Raw genomic sequence first — 21,190 nt, 5'->3', positions numbered from 1 at the left:
TTCATGAAAACCTGGGAAATTAACACCATGAGACACAATTTTATACAAGTCTGTCTAATTTTATCTCAGAAAGGTAATCTATAGCAAAGGCCCAAATCATCTACTGCACTATACACCTGATAGAACTGGCGACTCTGTCCATTTAGGCACAGGCAGCAGGTCAAAGGGCACATGAGGTCATCATATACCTATATTTTCTGGCTCTTGTTTTTGTTTTTTATGGCATTAGCAGTGCTTTTGGCATACAAGTACACTCTGCTCACACAAAAAACCAACTCTCCATATTTTAACCATAAGTTTTTCATGAGATACTATGTTACCAGAGGTGATAAAAATCTTTTATAATGCAGCCTTGTTCTGCCTTGGCTCTGTGGGAAACTGTACCTTTAAGAAGCTCTACTTTGTGGCGTAAAGTGTTATGTTAAGCTTCTTTTATCAACTTTATTTTGAATCTTGTCACAAACAAGATAGATTAATTTAAGGCATATGTAAGGCCAAATGTGACACTGCCAAAGGCTTCCTTTAATAATCATAGTATAAACCTGGACACTGCCTCCCTCTTCACTACAGCTCTGTGTGCACTAGTTTTCTCAATATATTCTCTAAAGCAAATTCTGGGCATTGCTAAAGTATCCCCAGAAGCTGTCTTCTCAGGAAATAACGAACTCTACTTGCACAGCCAAAACAAAAAGTTTATTAGAAGGCAACGAAATACATACAACCTATTGCAGGCATCAGCCCTGCCTATACATCCATATCTCATCAAGAAAACACCAGAAGCAACTGAAATCAGTAGCTACATATGGTGCAAAACTCCACAAAAGTATTTTATATTACAGCCGCTTATGAAAATCAAGCTGCTAAGAACTGAGAAAAAAAAATTATTGCGAGAACTGATCTGTAAATAAACCGTAGGTCAGCCAGTAAGCAGAAAGGAATGCATAAACTTGAGGGATTCATTTCCTGCAAGTCTGTCTGCAAAGACTCCCCCTTCTTTCTTCCCAGCACAAGGTATTAAATGAGCCCTGATCCCACTCCCCCTCTTAGATTTTGAGGGAGCCAAATCACTTAAACTCACCCACTCAGGCAACTTCCTTCCCTGAAAGATCTTCCTGCTTCCTCAACAGCGTGAGGTACAACTGGAGAGCCTGGGTGTTGTAGGTAGGAAGGGCTAGGACACACTCATACCTCCCTGTAAAAATGCCCAAATGGACAGCAACCCAGTCAAATAAATAAACCAAGCAAAGTGCAGTCTACTGCACAATAACGAACAGTAACCCTTGCTGCAACTTGGGAGGAGAAAGAAATTGCCACTGTTAAAGTCCAAGTGAACTTTGGAATACCTGACAGAGAGCAGGAAATTGGGTTAAAATCTATTCAAAGTCTATCCCAGGCAGTTTTTCTCTCCCTTGAGTGAAGAAGACTTTATTCTCTTTCATTGCTAATGGATGCTACCACTGAATAGTAGCCTTTCTTCCCCTATCTCCCTAGAGAACAAAACTTCTCAAGGAATTTTAGCAGTGCTTTGGCTTTACTCTTTTTGAATGGCAAAATTTCCAAAATTCAAAATCAGAATAGAAAACTATTGTATTTAATCTGTGTATTGAGAATCAATTAACTGCTGATAAAACACTTTTATAACTGGAATACTGTGTTGTTGCAGAACCAGATAAGGAAGTTATGCAAAACGGAACTGCCACCAACTATGACTGGTTTTATTGTTACAATTTTAATTTATATTGGTGGAGATCCATAAGTCCCCGATACCCTCAAAAGGATTTCACACAACCACACAAGCTTGTACTTCACGATCAAACCACAAATTCAACACCATCATTAGCAATGCGTTACATTTTTAGCAAAGAGGGAGCCAAAAATGAATTTTTATTGTCCAACAATAGACCATGAATAATCTATAGTCCTGTAAGGCCTTCAGCGTGCAGGTAAACTGAAAACAAACCTCTACTGTATTTTCCTATTAAAGACGTCAAAGGGACTAAATGTGATGCCGTGCTTTAAAAAAGCATGAGTACAAATCCTCGTATTTTCTAGCACAGTAGCTTCCCACTGTTAAAGCAGAATCCAGTCTGAGAACAATCACGTAGACAATATATTCATAACTGACGAAACCACAGCACAGGAAAGCCGATGGGAAGTTTAGCAGAAAGAGCCCTGTGCACTATAGGAAGTAACAGCGGAAAATAAAAGTAGGCAACGGAAAGGGCTTCCCTGGGTTTGTACAGCCTAGGGCTTGGGTTTGTACGTGCCCAGAAAAGCTGCAAAAACAGGTCACAGCCTGCGAAACACCACAAGTTTCTGGAGAGTGACACTCTGACACTCACCGGAGTTCAGAGGAAATCGCTAATTTCGCTGAGGGAGACGGAGCATGCTTAAAGCACAAAATGTCAGAAAGCCGGGGGATGCTTTTTACCCAGTTATCTCTCCGTTCCTCCCTTACTGCAGCGATTTAAAGATTAAAAGGGTATAACTAGCCGCAATAAAAGCACGGTAAAAGTCCAGAGCCTCACCCCTGCAAAAACCCCCACGCCCTGACAGGCTTGCGGACAGCTCACTGGACAGGAATCTCCTCACACACCGCGACGGGCGGGACGGGACGGCCGCTGAAGAACTCTGCGCGGATACGGCCTTCCGCCTCGTCGGGAGCGGCCCTGCCCGAAGAGAAGCCCCGTCTCCCCGAAGAGTCACCGTCCGCGACGCAGGAAGGGGCCCGGGAACCACCGCCACCTGATGAAAGAAGGGAGGGAGGGAGGGAGAGAGGGAGAGAGGGAGAGCAGGCCAGGCCAGGCCCAGCTGCCGGAGAGACACCCCTCCACCTCGATCCCCGCCACCTCTTCCCGCCCCTGACAGCCCCGGGCAGGAACCTGGGCAGGGTCAGCTACTTCCCTGTTGATGCCCGTCAACGGCCTTTTCGCCGCCGAGTCTCTCGGGAGCTGTAGTTCGAGCGCCCCAGAGCCGCCTCGCCGTTGGGCTGGGAAGGCGGCGCCTGAGGACTACAACTCCCAGCATGCCCGGCGCCGGGGCGGTGCCCAGCCAGTGGCGCCGGGAGGCTGTGGGATGGCGGTAGGTTTGTAATAGAAGGAGAGCGGTGGCGGCGGCGGCCGGAGCGGAGCGTCTTGAGGAGCGGCGCCGGGTGCTGCCGCCCCGGTACCTGTGAGGGGCTGCAGGTCGGAGCTGTCGCGGTGCGGGCGCTTCGGGGGCGGCGGAGCGGCGGCGGCCCCCGTGAGGGCGTCGCGGTGCCGCGGGATGGGGCGGTGTCCGTGGGGAAGGGGATGCGCCCGGCCTGGCCCCTCGGCTCGGCTGAGGAGTCTGGCTGTGCTCCTCTCCCCACCGGCGACCTTCGGGGGGGATCCTTTTGTCCCTCCTCGCCTCCCCGGGACGGGTCAGCTTCATCCTTGCCGGCTGTCATGGAGGTGCCGCTGCCCTGAGGCTGCGGGGGAAGCTTTACACTCGGCAGGCTGCCTCCAAAGGGTCCCCAGAAGGTGACAGGAGAAATCGCTTGTGAACCCTGTCGGCTTGAATTGGCCCGTGCGGGAATCTGTACCTCGCTGAGAAACTTCCACTGGTGTCTCAAACCAGGAGGCGGTTGAGAAACATTTGCCTAAGGGAACTTGGCTGTTTCTCCTAGTCACGGTTTCAAGCTTTGGTTGAAAACATAAACCCTGTTACAGCAGGGAATATAAGACGAGCAGGCATGAACTCATCTCTTGGGAAGAAGGAAGCTTTAAGAAGTTACTTCCTGCTCATCAGGGGCCTGGGCTGCTGTAGTTGTCTGTCCTTTGTCCTCTGGCCCCTTCTTTCCTCTGTGTTCCCCACTGCACGCCATATGCACAGGCAGAGAGTTGATTGCCCCGGGACTAGTTTGAGGTGGCGGGGCTGAGTGCTCAGGCTTTTGCTGCCACACCAGCATCGGCAGCAGTTCTATCTCTTTTTTTTCTTCCTCAGTGAGGAAATCACTTTGGGTCTCCTATCTACCCAAATTCAATCATGTTTTATGACACTTGTAGGAATTCAGTTATCACTGAAACTTTTGCAGTCTTCAAACTTTTTTTTCTGGATGGATTTAAAAGAAGCTGGTTGGGAGGAGGAAGCTAATAGGCAGCATGGTTGTAGAGTTTCCATGAGAAACTAAGGCAGACACAAAACCAGTAAGTGCTGCATTGAAATATGTGCAGTGGAATGTTTGTATGTAGATTGACATATTTGAAACTTTGCATTAATATGAAGGTCCTGTGTGGGAAGTCTCTCTTTTAGCTCCTCAAATCACCACTCTTCTTTTGTTGCGGGCACTTCAAAAAATATCTGAATCCCTCTCTATACTACTGAAGAGAATATTATACACAGCTCTACAATATTTGAGATAATATTAGCTGCACTCAAATAAATAGTAAGATTGGAAGTTGGATTATATTGACTTTCTGCACAGAAAGTTTTTGTTACTAATTATCTAAATTGTTCCTATTGCCTAGGGAAATGCAGATTGTGACTTATTTTTATAAATACACTGGGTTGGTTATAAGAGAGTAACTTTCTTTTACTGGGAATCTGTTATTGTAGATTTCTTATTTTGTTTATCTGTTTAATTTCTAGGTGCTATAAGTAGGTAACCATCCATACCTGGAACTTTGAAAGTTTTACTGTCCTAATGCTACATAACGTAATATTGTTATGTTAATGCTATATCAGCAAATAAATTGGAATACAATTTACAACATGCCAACTGTTGAAGATCTGAGTAGTGAACCAAACTTCATTGCACAATGGATGTCCAGTTGTTCCCGTGCTGGAGTCTTACTAGATCCTAATTTTACTGGTTTGAAAATCAGCAAAGAAAATGTATTATCTGGACCTAAAAACATCACAGCTCTCCCTGCTGAAGTGTTGCATCTTTCAGACAGCTGTTCTGTAAGTGAGGACTCCTTGCGTGAAGAAGAGTCTGGCAGCACTTGTACACTTCGGCAATGTACCACTGAAACATCTTTTCCAGCAGCTGCATATAACGTAGAAGCCTCTAAAACAGACTTTGTCCACAGTGAAGTGGATGGTCAGAATAAATCTGATCACAGTGATCCACTCCTACAAAAGCTTGAACAGGTAAAAGTTCTAGAATTCCTTGATGTATATCAATTAAGATTTTGTTTATGCATGTGATTTGTCATACCTGTAAGTAAGCAAACTCTTTGCAACATATAGAACATGACAAGCTTAAAGAGCATGTTCTAAGTCACAGTTTCGTTGCATAAAAATTGGTGTCTTCCTCATGATGTGCAGTTATTGAGTGTCTTCTTGTTTCCAGCTGGCACGAGTTCCAGTTTAAAATGAAATTAAATTGTATTCAGTTGCGGGGTACTTGTTCTCAAAATCTCTTTACCTGGGAAGCTACACACAGTTTTACAATGTTCTGTTGTTTCTTCACTTCAAGCTGTGGAAATGGGGTACTGGTCATCACAGTGGTCGTACTTCACCACAGATATTCACAGTGTGGTGAAGTTGTATGCTCTTGTATCTATAGCAACATCTTCTGTTAGTTCTCAAAGTAGGTATGTACACCCATATACCTGCCTCTGTTTAGATGAAGAGTTAGTGTTGAATGTGATGAAGTATCCAAGACACTGGAACAGAAAGGCCTGGAATTCCAATGCTGTGATGTTATTAATTGTTTTTTTCCAGAGCAAGCATGTCAGTTAATCCGCTGTAGCTGGCTATACGTTCGCTTGTACCTCTTACCAATTGCTACATATAAATTGTGTTAGCTGAAAGTGTTCAGAGGCACTTTAATAGATCTTCCTGTTAAGGATTAAGAGCTCACATACCTCCTTGTCCACTCTGCTAGCAGGTACCTCAGTATGAATCCCTGTGTCTATTCACTCAGGTGAGGTCTGTTTGAGTCTCTGGAGTAGAATTCTACAACTTACCTGGTGCTATAAAAGCTTTCTCCTCTATTTTACATGATAGGAAAAGAAATATTTACTTTTTCAGTATTGTTAGCAGTATCAAACAGTGTCTAAATGACAGATATTAGCTGGTTTAATGGTATTTTAAGAGGAATTCTTAAGTCTCCTGTCTTAGAAAGTTATTGACAATCTAATATATCATAAAAAAAATAAATCTGATGTTTGTAATGTCGAGTGTAGTTTTTTCACTTTGGTTTTCTGAGGATATTATTATTGGAACAGGTATGATTTCTTTAATAAAGTAAGTGAAGGGTTTGGATATGAGACTTAGGCAATCTTTGGATCTTGATCATTAGCTCATAGCTTCTATTTGCATAGTGCCTTACTTCTGTTTTCACTGGAATTTTAAGGATCTACAAGGGAAATTCAAGGGAATTTTTTTCTTACCTATTGGGTGACAGGTGTGGTCCAATCGTTCATCTGTGGAAGGATTTCATCAGGCCTCCTGCCATTCCTTTGGAGGAGCTGAATCTAGCAGATATGTATGCATTGGGGAGAGAGATGGACATGGAAGCCCACCACCCATTGCTGTGGCTTGGTAGGGTGCGGAATGCCCTGCCCTCGTATGGCCCTCGAGGCTGGTTTTGAGACAGTGCCAGGGATTCCTGCTACACAAGAAAATGCAGACTGGATTACTGCATTTAATCAGTATTTTAATTCTTTTTTCCAGGCAGCTTCATGAGTTCTTAATGTTCTCTGATGCTCTTTTTCCCCTCTCTTGGTCCTGTGTATCAGTTCTGCTCACTGTAAGTGAGATCCTGGAGAGAAAGACACCCACGCTTTTTCTAAAGCTTTAATTATTATGAAGTATTTAACACTTTAATAAAAACATGGCATAGTATAAGTTAATGTTAAAAGAGCAGAATTTGAATGTTTTTCCCATGCAGTGGAAATGAGTGTTCTGATTCCTATTTTTTACAGATTAGTCAATTAAAGACTAGTGGAACTGGTAACTGGGCAAATTGGAAATAGCATGCGCGTTCATAGATAGAAAAATTCTTCATTTCCTTCAAGTTACACTTACCTAATGGAACATCTTTAAAACAAGAAATACCAGTTGTCTTGATGACACTAATCCTGTGATACATTTTAAGTAAACCTAGCCTCTAATACATTTATTTTTTTGTTTGAAAAGCTGAAGGAATTGCAACACCAGAAACAGGAACAGCTAAAGAAACAACAGAAGGAGCAACTTCAAAGGCTAATGGAAGAGCAGGAGAAGCTACTTAGCATGGTATCTGGCCAGACAGCAGTTCTCGGTAAGTTGAGAAAGAAAGCATATAAAGTACTTTGGGTAAACTGAAGAATTTAATCTAATTTTCCAGTTAAAATCTGAAAGAGTATTCAGTGTTCTTCATCTTAAGACTACTTGATTAGGCAAAGATAAATGTTGCATCACTTCAGTGCCTGAAAGTTGAGTGCTGCTGTAGAAGGAATACTATTCCGTTTTTATAAAATGCCAACTGTACTTGTAACTTGATCAATGTGTGCTATGATGGGAGCCATTGTTTTGAAGAAAATATTTTCAATATAGAAGACAGCGTAAAACAAACAGTTGCTTTCCTTTCTGATTAGCTGTTTCTCACAATACTTCTGATTGCTTTAAGCTGCTAGTGTGTCCAAATGAAGTGGTCTCTCCTTGTTTATGGTCATGCAGCACAAATTTGTTCAGCTGATGAACTGAACTAGACTGGGAGCTGATCTGTATTGAAAAACAAACACTTGTAACCTGTACCAGTTTTCCAGTCTTTTTTGCTGTGTGCAAAGGGAAGGGACAGTGCTGGGATGGAAAAAGCTTTCAGAGTTGAGCAGGAGTATTTTGTTGGCAGTGTCGGTCCAACCTGACTTAAGAGAGTACCTTTCTTTCACTCTGCCTACGTGAGAAAAATGAATTTAGGGCTTAGCATTAGGAGAACAAAATTCAGATTGCCTAATCACTTATTCTTGATCAGTAACATAAGGATGGAGGTTGGGTGATCAGTCTTGCCCTTCAGTGCCATTTCTTTTCTCCTGTGGAACAGTGGTGTTGTCATGCAAATACAAGACACAGCCATTTTTTTTTTTCTTTTAATGTCAAGGCTATACTGTAATGACTGAAAATCAAAAGCTAAGACCTGGGCGTTCAGTGGGCTTAACACCTTTACACCAGTTGCCATCATCTGGGTCTCAGAATCACTTTGAAGATAGAGCTTACGCTCCAATTATTTCTCCACGTACACAAGACAGTGATCTTTTACAGAAGTTAAACAACAAAGAATGCACCTCATCTTTGAAGAACAGTCTTTCACAGCCGGACACTTCTGAGAAACAAGGTATGTGCGTGCCTCTGAAAATGCAGAATTGTTTGAAAAATGAGGAAGACAAGTATATTACTGTTTAGTCATTTATAGAAAGATAACTTGTTGCGTGGTGGGTTTTTTTCCCTTTGTAGTTATGGAATGTAATTTTCTACTACTTAATGTGAAGATTTTATCAAGTGTTGATTTACTTGATTCGTTGGTTGATTTACTGACAGTTTACAGGTCTCAATGTTCCTGTTGATGTTCATGTGAGTCTTGTTAAAAGCAGCATGAGGAAAAACTAAAGTCTTCCTCTCTGAATGAAATGCTTATCTGTTTTAGGAAAAAAATGTAATCTTTACTGCTAAAACTTATATATGACAAAGACTAGGAAACTAGCAAATTATGACAAATATTGGATTGCTGAATTGTTTGGGCTGAACTGTACCCACATTTTCATGTGGCAAATGGAAAATAACAATCTATCCAGGGATTTATAATACATAATTGGATGTGCATTTATAAAGAAAGTTCAAATTCAAATAAGAATTAATTTGGAAAAATCTTAGGACTATTTTATGTGGGAATTCAGACTACATTACCATGAAGCTCCCTTCTGGTTTTAATCTGACCTGAATGCTGCTTAAAGTATGAGCTGAAAACTGATTTATTTTTGGGGAGGAAAAAAAAAATTCTTTTCATTTTGAAGGAAAAAACATGTGGTGTCCAGAACAAAAGATGGAAATTTTAATGGAAAGTGAAGACCATCACATTGATCCTTTATGTGTGGAAAGTGCAGATCTCTCTGAAAATCCCAGCGGAGGAAAAGATTTGTGGACTAATACAGAGGAAAGGTAATTCAGGCCATTATTATGCAGTATTTATCAAATAGATAATATGAATTTTGTTGAATTCTGAGTCGTCATTGAAAAAGTCTGCTATTCTTAATTCGTGTAGCTTTCTCAATCAAGGATTCCATATTGCTAGGTACTGTGGAGACCTGCAGTAAGAGAGGCTCTGGCCTGAAATTGCTTATGCTGTTAAAGATGGGGTGTTGTGTATTGGCTGAAGAGGTGTGTGCAGCCTGGGGTAATGGTAGTTTAAAAGCACGTTTTAGGATAGGTTTAGTATATAAGCAGTTATAATTACTGTTCCCAATTTGCTTTATTACAACCTCCTATCCACTGTTATGTGGCAAAAGTAGTAATGTGGAGTGAAAGGCTGTGACTTTCCAGTTTATTACCAGGAGTTATGTTTGTTCAAAAATCGGTTTATGGCTAAGAAGGAATAATAGTACTTGTTGCAGAAGCCTTCTCATGTATGGTAAAAGTTTTGTTTATGGTGTTGGTAAAAGAAAAGTAGTGGTTGGCATTGTTTTAAAGCTCTGCCTTGTCTGCCAGCTCATCACAAAAGCAAGAAATACCTGTTCCAGGCTGTGGTGGGTTGAGCCCAGCCATCTCCTAAACACCCACCCAGTCGCTTTCTCACTTTGTCCCCCAGAGCAGAACAGGAGAGGGTATCAGAGGAGCAAACTCAACAGAACTTGTGGGTTGAGATAAGAGGAAGGTGGGGGGGGGTGGGGGGAAACACTAAGTGATGCAAAGGCTGTCACTCTCCACCTCTCACAAGCAGACTGATGCCCACTCGGTTTCTGAGCAGCAGAAACTGAGCTACTTTTGGAAGACCAAGCCCCCAGTTTTTACTGCTGAATGTGATGTTATATGGCATGGAATATCCTTATGGTCAATTCACATCAGCTCTTCTGACTGTGTCCCCTCTCAGCCTCTTGCCCACTCCCAGTGTAACTTGCTGGGGGTGGGGGAGCAGCATGAAAAATGAAACATAGCCTTGGTGCTGTGGAGGCAGTGTTCTGTAATAGCTAAAACATTGGTGTCATATCAACGCTGTTGTAGTCACAAATCCAAAACTCTGCACCATATGGGCTGCTATGAGGAAAGCTTGCTCCTTCCCAGCCAGACCCAGCAGGGGGCTGTGAAGGAGGATGAGTATCAATGAGAGAGATAAGGAACACGATCTCGGTATCATTACTGAGTAGGAAGGTGATACTGTAGTATCATACTGCAGTATGACTAAAATATGAGTGAAAGTTTGGTGTTCTGGGTAGAAGAAAGGGTCATTGAGAAAAGCAGTGAAAGAAGAAACAGCAAAACCTGCATGCAGTATCTTTTAGATATGAATATTAACTATAGCAGGGATTTGATAAACCGTTTCTCAAAAGATAAACAGCTAATGTTTTAATGCATTTCTCAGATTAACTGACATTTAAGTACGAAAGTACCTCATAATTTGTCATCTTTTGTGTAATTACACCTTACGTCTTTGAATAGCAGTGACGTTAAATACAGTTATTTTATATAGAAATGTAAGACTTGATTTTTTTAAAAAAAATTACACTAGACCTATTAAAGCTGCAATTCAGGAGAAGAAACAGACATTTGAAGAATACCTGGAAGAACAGATACAACTGGAAGAGCAGCGTCTGGAGCAAAACCAGAAGTTACAGGTTATTTATTTATTTTCTAAGCTTTATTATTCTTTATATATTGTGCAAAGATGTGCTTTAAAAATGTACAAGGAAGATTCTAGCATTAAAAGCTAACATTGAATGCAATAGTGACATTCTTAAAAATAAAACAATAATCCCCTAGTATTTCAGTTGTTTAAGATGTCTTTAGAAATCCCATAGAAATGTACTATAAAAAATGCTATTCATGTGTGGGGTTTATTTGAAGAAATCTTCGAACTGTGTAAGGGGCTCTTTAACTTTTTGCATTTTGCTTTTCCTTACCCCTTTTCAGGAGACAAATGGATCAGCCATTCAAAAACCAGTGATCAAACGACCTTTCCTGAAAAGAGGTGAAGGCTTAACAAGGTTCACTAATGCCAAATCTAAAATCACAAAACTTGGAGAAAACACCCCAAAACTTCAACAAAGGTCTTCAGATGACAGAAATGTTATTAAAGTGGACAGACCACAAATACAGAAGAAAACTATGCCTCCTGGCAAAGAACTGGTTTCTGAGAAGCCTTTTGCACAATGTAAAAAATACAACCACCCTGATAAAGCAAAACATCACCCTATCCAGAAGACCCTGGTATTCAGGAATCACAATGGAAAAAATATCTCGCTATTAGAAACAAGAATGCAAACAGGAAAAAATCATGATGGACAGATGAGAGATTCCTTCCCATTAGAAATTAACAACAAAATAGAAAACAAAGAGAATGTAGAAGAATTTGCTAAGTCTAACACTGGAAAAATTGGAAACAAATTACCTGGCACAGAAAAGCCTTGGTTATCTGCCGAGCTGGCCAGTGCCTTTTCTAATTCTCAGTGTCCTATAGGTCACCCTGCAAAAGATCCAGAACTGTCTTTTGAAGTTTCGTTTCAGAATAAGCTGGAAAACTGGGAAAAAGAAAAAGAAAAAGAGAATCTAGAATTAGATGAATTCTTGTTTCTAGAACAAGCTGCAGATGAAATATCTTTCTCAAGTAATTCCTCATTTGTGCAAAGGATCTTAGATCAAGATCAGCAAACTTTAAAAGGCCGTAGAATGTCTTCTACCCCTATCAAGGCAAAACAGCAGCAAGTAAAGGTGCTGGCTGTTGAACTTATAAATAGGAAAAATATAAAGGCAGACTGTATGACACAGGGAAATACAAATGATAGAGCTGTTAGGCACACAGCCTCAAACTCAGGAACAGCTTTTAGAATGAAGGATTCATTGAATAAAATGGACAGTGTGATATTTTCAGCTTCTTCCGTGACAGCAGCTCCTGCTTTAAAAAGTAATCAATGGATTGTAAATGAAGATAAGAGTGAGGACGATGATGATACTACTACAGATTCTGAGAGTGAATTTGAGACCACATTAAAGCATGAAAATGAAGGTGTTAAGGCATCCTTTATAAGCCGTAGAGAAAGTGATCCAGAATTTTTTGATTATGGATGTTCTGTTAAAGACGTCAGCAAAGAAAGCAAAAATGGAGATGCTGACCTTGGCTTGTCAGACAAAGATTGCAGTGCACTGTCAAAGCAAAAGATGAGAAAAGCTTCAGACCATCAGAGAAGCATGTCTTGTATAAGTAGGAGTAAGTTTGAGTTTGATGATGAAAGAACATGGAGTGATCTTGATGAAAATTATGTTAACGGTGATTTACCTGAAAAATATACTAAAATACCTTTACAGATGGACTTTTCCAGTAAGAACGATACAACTGTTCCAGATAAAGCAATGAAGAGAAAAGTTGCCTCAAAGAGGGGAGATGAAATGTCCAAAGAGTCTGCAGTGGACAGTGACTCAAACGGACCTCCTGTATCAAACCTGATGATGAAACTGTTTCCTTCACTGAAACCAAAACAGAAGGCAGGCTGTCATTCAGAGCGTGAAACCAAATCAAATGTGGAACAGGAGCCAGAAGGTGAAAAAACAGCAACTGGTAGGAAATGTTGAAGACGACATCTATTACAAGTCTTCTCTTCTAACCCTTAAGCTGTAACCTGACATTACACTAAAGGGTGCTGCAGGGAATGGCCCTGTTCTTGCCTTTCATCTCCTCTCCTGGTTGCATGTCTCGTGTCAGATCTAAAAACTTTGCATCTCGCAGAATGAGTACAATGGGTGAAAACTACTTTTTTGGTTTAATTTTTTTTTTTCTTGGAGGCTAGTTTTCTATCAGACCAGCTCATTGCACCAACTTGATCTGGATCTGCTTGATCGCTGTTTCCAAATCAAGGAAAGTGTCAAAGGCATGCCAAAAAAGAAGTGGTACCTCCCTTTTCCAGTGACAGTGTGCATTTACACCACAGTAGGGTAATGCTATGCCCTGGTAGGTTAGCTTGTTCCTCTTAGAAAGTATGAGGAGGCAGCAGCCCTGTTCATGTTTTCTGACAGTAGTATAATATCCAGAGAATTCATCTGGAATATGGAAACATGGATTCATTTTTCTGCTTTGCCCAGGTTGATTCCAACCATATACTTATAGTCTGGGGAAGAACTGCCTCTAAAAACTCCTGTTGAAGCCGTTGCATTTATGTGGGATCATTAAAAATGCAGTTGTTCAGTGAAAGCATGGTGGCATAGCCTAGCATTTAAATCTCTTCTCTGTAGAGAAGGTGGTGAGAGCTTGGTTTCAAGCTCTGCTCCAATGAACAGGATCTAGGTTTTTATGAGAAGTTCCTATGAAAGCTGCTATTTCTGCCTATTGTTGTGTGGAGAATTGACTTTGTAGGGTTGCCTGAAGGTGCCTGCTAGATGTTGTTTGCAGGAAAAGGGGTAGGTTTTTTTTTTTTTTACTGAATCTCAGAGCATTTAAGGGTGAATGAGGCAGCTACCTACATCAGTATTTAGGCTCTTCTCTTGCATACTCAGAAGCAGACTATTAAAACCCTTTAAGTGGTGGCTGAACAGGAAACTTGGGGGGAGAAAAAACCCACAAATCCTATTATTGGCCTCTGCAATAGATTTCGCATCAGTGATGGATGTGAACAGACTTAGTTGTGAATAAAACTTGGAAAAACTTCAACCATAAACTTCTCTGTTTGATGCTTGGCCCTTATACCTTCATTTAATTTCTCTAGCCTGACATGAAGCCCTTCACATTACAATTCCTAATATATATTTAGTTCTACAAAGATGATGGATATACTCAATATTTGAGGTACTTGAATAAATAGTGCAGAGTGCTTTAAAATGTCACTTCTGTGTTATTTGAATAGTAGAGATTTTTTTTTTTTTTGCGATACTACTACTATCTCTAAAATAGTATCACTTGATTTTTATTTTTTTTTAACTGGTTTGTGATAATTGGTTACTTCAGTCTTACGGATGCTGCTTAGATAACTTGTCCATGGCTGTTCTTTGACAGGAAACACTGTTCCATCCCAGGTGCTGAGAGATACACTCACCGAATTGGAAACTGAAATAGCGAGATTCAGAGCTGAAAACACAACTCTAACTAAACTTCGTGAAGAAAGAGAGCATGCCTTGGCAAATATCAGGTAATTTCTAATTGAAACGTTTTCGTGCATTCACTCGCATGGTATGTTCCAGACTATCATAATGTCCCGTTGCCAACAGCAGAGGCAAAGAAGTGCTGTGTTTCAGTTACAGTGGAGACACAGGTTAAGAAACTGGTTGTTGCTCTAGGTATATACCAAACTGTAATTATTACTCACAAACTATAATATTAAGAACCCCTGCTAATTTAATGTGATGCCCTTAAAGGCTATACATGGGAGAATTTGTGTATTTTTGTTCTGAGTGATAACGCAGTCCTAAATTGGTCTTGCAAAACTGATCTTCGTGCCAATGATTGATGCTCTTCTTTTGGATTGAAAAATATTTTCAGTTGAACTGCAGGACTTATAAATGACATATAGAGCAGAATAATTATACCTGTTGACGTAAATGTGGCACACCTATTCCTACCAAAGTCACTTCTGTTTTGTTTGGAAACAGCTTTGTGTTGTTGGCTAATACTTCATTTGTGACCTCCTGCTGTTAGCAGATTCTTTTTCCCTGGTAATTTTGGGGGAATGAATGGTGTTCTACTGCTTTGAAGAGTGTTGGAAGATCTTAGCCAAAGCTTTATTAAATTCAGGATAACTTTTGTGACTAGAAGATATGAAAATAGAAATTGTTGGACTTCAAACACTAGCTGTGTGACAATTTACTCCTTAAATAAGGAGTATCATTTATAGGTAAGTCTTCCTGGGGGTAACAGGTGCTGGATTGGAATCAATGACCACAAAATTCAGATTCTTCATTTTCTTCCTTAAAATCTAGACTTGAACTAGTTTTGGGCTAAAACAACAATTTTGTTTCATAATTATAGGAAAGAAATTGCAGACTTTCAACAGCAGAAAGCCCAAGAACTGGCTGAAATAGAAGAATATAAAAAAAGGGAAATAAAAAAACTGCAAAAGGAGCGTAAAGTTTTTGAAAAATATACCACAGAACTTAGAGCAATTCCAGATAAAAAAGAACGTGATGAAATTCAGGTATAAAAATTATGTTATTCTTGTAGTCCACACAGGAACACTTAAAATCGTTTAAAGGCAGTCAGTTAAATTCTAACTTAATTGAAAGGTTGCAAGTGATTTTAAGATGGGAACAGTTACTAGATATGGCCTAATCGAGGAAGGAACTGCAGCCTTCACAATGTTGTTTGATGGCTTTAAGGCAAAACTCCCTGATGAGCAAATCTGTTTGCCATGTTTCCAAACTAAAAACTGCCCATGACTATGGTAGAACAATCTTCAACTTTGACAAAAAATTTCTGTAGTTAATCCTATGTCGTAAATTTTCATTTGTGGTAGTGGATCAAAGCACAAACTGGAACTGTATTTGAGTTTTAGTCTGTCTATAACTGCTGTACAGTAAACGTAGTAATCTTCTACAATTTTCAAAGTTACATTTTGTTATTACTTGTAGGTCTTTAGGTATCGGAGATGTAAGAAACAAGATTTGTTTGTTTCTTCATTGTCAGGATGTGTGGTACATGAGGTGTACAGACAAGTTGTATTAAACATCACACATGGATTTCCTTCCTCCTTCCCTACAAATTTTCCTAACGTAACTTCAACAGATTGAAGTAACACTTGCTAAACTGCGGAGGCAGATTCATGTGTATTTTATGTCACTGTATCCTCCCTATTTTCCTGTCCCAAGATTTTTGAAGGGTTCTCTCATGGGCAGCCTTAAAGATTTCATGTTTCTGTCTCAAGTGTATTTGTACTGGCCAATCTACAAAGTGTCAAGGATACCAAGAGGGCAATAAAGATACTTCCTATGATCGAAGCAGAGCTTTTAAAGTTGGTAAAGTAAACAATATCTCTTTAGGGAAGAAAACTTCTCCTACCTCTCACTCTCTGCCCCATTAAGCTGATCTTATTTTTTTGCCACTCTGATGCTTTTTTTTGTGTGCTAGTATTTCTATTAGAACATTAAAATCTTTTAAATTAAACATTAATTTAACATTAAAATCTTTTAATTTTTCAATGAAAGCTCTGTAATTTATAAACATGCATTTTTCTAAGGCTTTAAAACAGCAGATTGCAGAGCTACAGGAAGATTTAAAACGAAAAGAGGCAAAATGGTCAACCACCCATCGACGCCTGAAAGATCAAATAGAAGCTTTAGTAAATGAGAATATGGAGCTAAAAGAGGAAGTCAAAATTATGGAGAGGTTTCGTCTAGAAGCCTGGAAGAAAGTAGAAGCTGCTGAAAACAAGAGGAAAGTAGAAAATTCTGGGATGACTCTAAAAAGAGCAGAATCTGTAAGTTATTAATCTTGGTGTTTTAAACTAATCTGTGTGAATACTCTTGAGTTTCGGACCATAAATTTGGAATCTAACGGCTACAACCTAGATGTTTACTTTTAAATTGCTGATCTTGGGACTCCAGTAGTAGTGACAGACACAGAATTTTGTTAATGTCACATTCTCTCCAAATGTGAATGTTCCCAATATGCAGTATCCATTCTGTTGAGGAACTCGTCTTTGAAATACAAAATGATACAATTATAAGAGAAAAATCATAGATTGGATCTAACCTGTGAACCTCTGCACCTTAAGGATCAGCCAGGCAAACCGGGCAGTTCACCATTATCTAAAGCAGCTGTATTTCATTTTGAAACTGTAACTATTATTCTGCATTGCTTGCACAAAATTAACATTCTGCAGTTGTTGGTAGCGAGGCAGCAGACAGAGGAAGAGTTCCAAAGTACAGCTTGGGCTACTTCACACAAGCCCTTCTGATGACTAAATCTCAAAAATGTATAGTCTGTGCAGAGAGCTTCCAGTAAATTTTCATGTCACATGGTGTATACGTTTTTTGCTGCTGTATGAACGGTTATGATTAAATGTCACATAAACCACAAATAACTTCCTTTCTTTTAGTGCCTACCAAATAGAGGCCCAAAAAGTCAAACCGCATCTCTGCTTCCTCCAGTACAGAAGTGCAGCAAGATCAATGGCAAAAGTTATTCCCAAACAAAAGGTATAAATGTTTGTCTAATCAGAGAATTCTGTTAACTCTTTTTAAAAGAAAATTTTCTTTAAAAGAAAAATGTGGATTTTTGCTTTTATTAGAAAGAGCGTGTCACCACCTCAAAAGTAGGTGGAGAATAGGTTGTAATGGACTCACTGAGCGTATGGATAAATACTTTGGAGGGTAAGATTCTGGCCACAGCTGTGATGAGACCATTCCGGTCACGTTTGGTGCTCTGGAGCATACCAGAAGCTGCATCATAATCCCAAATGGCTTTCATCGTTGATGTTCTTCAAGCCATGGATGTTGATTAGATGACTATGTTGATAGCATTGGAACTAATGTGTCTCTTCAGAACCTTCTTAGCAGGACCTGTACTCGTACGGGCAATGCTGTAGCGGGTGTTCCTTGCTCACAGTTAGGAGCAAAGGCTGTCGGCAGATACATGCCTTCCTAATGCATGATCGCATACGGAAAGTAACGGCAGGGTACTTTTTTGACACCCCTGACAGCTCAAACAACCGTTACGATATCTGTTAGAGGAGTATGTTCCAGAATTGAAGCCCTTGCTGGTTTTATTTTGGTAATCTCTGTGGTGTGCTAGGAGAGACGTGGAAAAAGTCTGCCCGTCAGTTCCTGTTAAAAGGTTACATTTAGCCTTCCTTCCTTCATTATAAAGGCATAACTAATAATGTTGTCTAGATCTCTAGGTAGGGGTGGGGAAAAAATCCTTTGTGAATCTTCAGAAATGAAACAAGAAAGTGCAAGTATTATACCTATTGCAGTGATTCTTCAATGATATACCTGAGGGAGCTGGCTTATGCTGATTGTTTTCATAAATATGCTGCTTTCAGTTTCTACTGCACTGAAATGTAGGTATCCTGTACAACTTGACCTCCTATGTAATTATAACACTTACACTGTACTTTAATTTTACTGTCCAAATTAACTTTATTACATATATCTGAGCAGGAAAGCTTTCTAGAACACCTGCATCAGCACCTGCTAGTGATGGAAGCAACTCTGAGACAATGACGGCACTAGAAGAATCTTCTAAGACTTTTATGGTAGTAAGTACTGGATCCTGATTTGATTTTTAAGGAGGGAGGGGAAACCCAAAATAAAACGATAGTTACTTACACTTAAATGACTATCTGGAGGGTGACTGGTGAAGCTGTTGACTCAACCGCTATTGCTCTTCAACTGCAATTTTGTTGTCGTACCAGCAAATGGCTATGTAGTAGCCAATGCAGAATGTTTTACCCGTGCCTAGTAGTTGCAATGTTCTTTGGCTGAGGAAAGAAAATCATCATCTCCTGTTCCCTTGAATTTTGGGAAATGTTTTACGCTTTTGAGGGAGGAGAAAAAGATGGATGTTTATATGCTCCATGTAGGGAAACCGTGCAGGCATCTTGTAAACAGTTGGATTAATTCTCAGATTAATTGCTGTAGGTAGCATTCAGGTTTTATGAAACTTCATCAATCATTTAATACCTTGATATGGATGACTTAAGGCACAGTTGAGCACCATGCTACAACATACTACTAAATTCCACTTTAGTCCATACTACAGCTGACTACGGACAATGAACTACTACCAAGTCTCAGTCTGTCTTACCACTTGAATTACACCTAGGATTTAAATAAACCCCAGATGGTGTTTATGCCTTCCTATACTCATCTTCCTCCCCTGATGCTCCTCGTTTCCTAAAATACCCGTCAGTTTATTTCAGTTTATGCTTAGATTATTGTTGTCATTTCAGGACACCTCTCCTCATGAAGCTCATGTGTCACTACCGTCTGGACCTGCATCTACAGACAGTGAAGAGATACAGAGAGAAACTGCTTATCCTGATGGAAAGGTAAAATGAGAGCTTGGCACTCTGTAATTCCACAAGACAGCTGTTGTGAAAGAGGAATGGGTATGTGAGTGTATTGGTTCAATGCTGACCTCGAATGTATTCATTAGGTTGAAAAAGTTTTGAAAAATGGCTGTCACCTCATATTTTTTCCCAATGGGACATGGAAAAAAGTGGGTTCTGATGGGAAGACCGTAACTATAACCTTCTTCAATGGAGATGTGAAGCAGGTTATGCCTGATCAAACAGTGGTATGTATCCTACACCTTCTGTGCTTTTCTACAACAACTTATTTATGTGCATGTGTGTACATACACATAAGATTTCTCACTAGTTATGATAACTCCAAACTATTTTCTGCAGATTTATTATTATGCTGATGCTAAGACTACACATACTACATACTCTGATGGCTTAGAGGTCTTGCAATTTTCAAACGGACAAATAGGTAAAGAAATCATCCAACTCGACCAACCCTCAAAATTGCTGCCCATATATATACCTGCATTTATGTAATAAGCATATTGTCTCAAAATACATTTCAGAGAAGCATTATCCTGATGGCAAGAAAGAAATTACCTTCCCTGATCAAACTATTAAAAACTTATTTACGGATGGGCAAGAAGAAAGTATCTTTCCAGATGGTACTATTGTTCGTGTTCAGCGGTAAGCTTTCTCTTTTCGGGTACCCTTGCCTGTTGCTGGGGAAAGCAGCAGTTAGGGCTCACTGACAGAGGCAGTATGTGGGCACAGATTTGTTTCTAAAGTTTGCATTTGAATGTACTGCAACCATGTATTTACTGTTTGAAATTTTATTTGTTTACATCTTCTCCAAGCTACAAAAAGACTGAATGCCTGTGTGTGTCTTCTCATACCCTAACCTGACTTTTCCGATTTGTGCGTAATTCTAGAGAACATGTGAGAACCTAGCTGGGGTGGCAAGCAGGTCAGTCTGACTGAGAGTGCTCAAAACATTAGGTTTTAAACGTTTCGTGGATTGGTGCTGCAATAGATTTAGCGCAGAGAAAGGGCAGCAGAGGCTCTCAAGTATAAAGAAGTCATGTCAGTTTTGCAGAAACAGGTTTTTGAGTACCAACCAGCTGGGATGATATTTAACAAAACGGGCTTTTCACAAACATCGTATTTTTTTTTTTAGTTCTTCCTTCATTTAGGCTTGCATATTTAATGTTTGTTCTGAGATTAAGCTTAAGCCTATGTCTAGTCCTTAGAGGGTCGTGGTTGGTTGGTTTTTTTTTTTTTTTTTTAAATACTTACACGCATTTATTTAATGCAGAGATGGAAGCAAAACTATAGAGTTCAATAATGGCCAGAGAGAACTACACACACCACAGTTCAAGAGACGGGAGTATCCAGATGGTACTGTCAAGACTGTGTACGTGAATGGACAGCAGGAAACAAAGTATGTCTCTGGGAGAGTAAGAGTGAAGGACAAGGATGGTAATATTATCATTGACACTAAGTTGTAGGTAATGTCCAAACTGTTGGGAGTGTTGGCATATCAGCAAAAATAATGTACATTCCTGTAAACAAGAAGTGAAACCCCTTTGTGCTTGTCGTGTATATATTGTTTATAGTTCTCCTGAAATAAATTTATTTTTCAGTGGATATATTATATCTGAGCTTCTTCTATTTTTTTTCCCATTTCTACTTTTAAGCAGCAGTTTTTTACTGAGTCAATATTCTGTTCCTGTGTGATTTTAAAAAGGATGTTTTTTTAAACCAGCTATCTATTACCTTATTTTAGACATCTAAGAGAAGATTCCTTAATCCAAGGTAAAAAGTGCTGTTGGAACCCCTGCTCTGGTGAAATCATGAGTCTGTGCATTGGTTTACTCATTGCTTGACTTCAAAGTGTAAATGAACGGCAGCTTTCCTTTTCAGTTAGCCTTAAGCTGTTCTTCTTTCTTCATAATCTTATTTCTTCTTCGTCTCACCCTTAGAAGGCAATAGCATTAGCAGATCCCAAACTCTGTTCTGTAAACTGCTCATCCATCTCCCTAAGGCCAGGAGAGGCGAGAGTGGGGGATGGGTTACTCAGGCATGTG

The 21,190-nt window shown here is 39.9% G+C and overlaps 2 protein-coding genes across 5 annotated transcripts in view; one reads left to right on the top strand and one right to left on the bottom strand.

The window, feature by feature from the left end:
• PARP4 (poly(ADP-ribose) polymerase family member 4) overlaps positions 1 to 2,921 on the bottom strand; it is a 54,828-nt gene extending 51,907 nt beyond the window's left edge. For 3 of the 4 annotated variants that reach the window (XM_054223559.1, XM_054223575.1, XM_054223581.1), the window contains exons 1-2: positions 2,529 to 2,921; positions 1,079 to 1,192 (exon numbers count right to left, since the gene is read on the bottom strand). The gene's annotated coding sequence lies outside the window, so the exon portion shown is untranslated. The remainder of the gene's footprint in view (positions 1 to 1,078; positions 1,193 to 2,528) is intronic. The other variant, XM_054223569.1, reaches the window with a different exon arrangement.
• Positions 2,922 to 2,962: 41 nt separating this feature from the next.
• On the top strand, positions 2,963 to 20,716 carry CENPJ (centromere protein J). The gene is made up of 17 exons (XM_054223595.1): positions 2,963 to 3,185; positions 4,609 to 5,112; positions 7,108 to 7,231; positions 8,051 to 8,284; positions 8,961 to 9,105; positions 10,670 to 10,775; positions 11,071 to 12,712; positions 14,141 to 14,273; positions 15,110 to 15,275; positions 16,314 to 16,553; positions 17,175 to 17,274; positions 18,238 to 18,335; positions 19,029 to 19,127; positions 19,235 to 19,375; positions 19,488 to 19,572; positions 19,670 to 19,790; positions 20,419 to 20,716. Exons 2-17 carry the CDS (start codon positions 4,687 to 4,689, stop codon positions 20,609 to 20,611), a joined length of 4,053 nt encoding a protein of 1,350 aa, XP_054079570.1. The 5' UTR covers positions 2,963 to 3,185; positions 4,609 to 4,686; the 3' UTR covers positions 20,612 to 20,716.
• The last annotated feature ends 474 nt before the right edge of the window (positions 20,717 to 21,190 follow it).

The sequence above is a fragment of the Rissa tridactyla genome, chromosome 1 (genome assembly GCF_028500815.1).
Source record: "Rissa tridactyla isolate bRisTri1 chromosome 1, bRisTri1.patW.cur.20221130, whole genome shotgun sequence".
Classification (NCBI taxonomy): Eukaryota; Metazoa; Chordata; class Aves; order Charadriiformes; family Laridae; genus Rissa; species Rissa tridactyla.
Note: the sequence above shows the minus strand (reverse complement) of the source record. Positions and strands in the feature narration are given on the sequence as shown.

Excerpts from the sequence above, each read along its gene's own strand:
- CENPJ (XM_054223595.1), top strand. The coding sequence starts at position 4,687 with ATGTTAATGCTATATCAGCAAATAAATTGGAATACAATTTACAACATG. Across the intron at positions 16,554-17,174 it reads CTCTAAAAAGAGCAGAATCT|TGCCTACCAAATAGAGGCCC; the intron begins GTAAGTTATTAA and ends CCTTTCTTTTAG. Across the intron at positions 19,128-19,234 it reads CTGCTTATCCTGATGGAAAG|GTTGAAAAAGTTTTGAAAAA; the intron begins GTAAAATGAGAG and ends TGTATTCATTAG.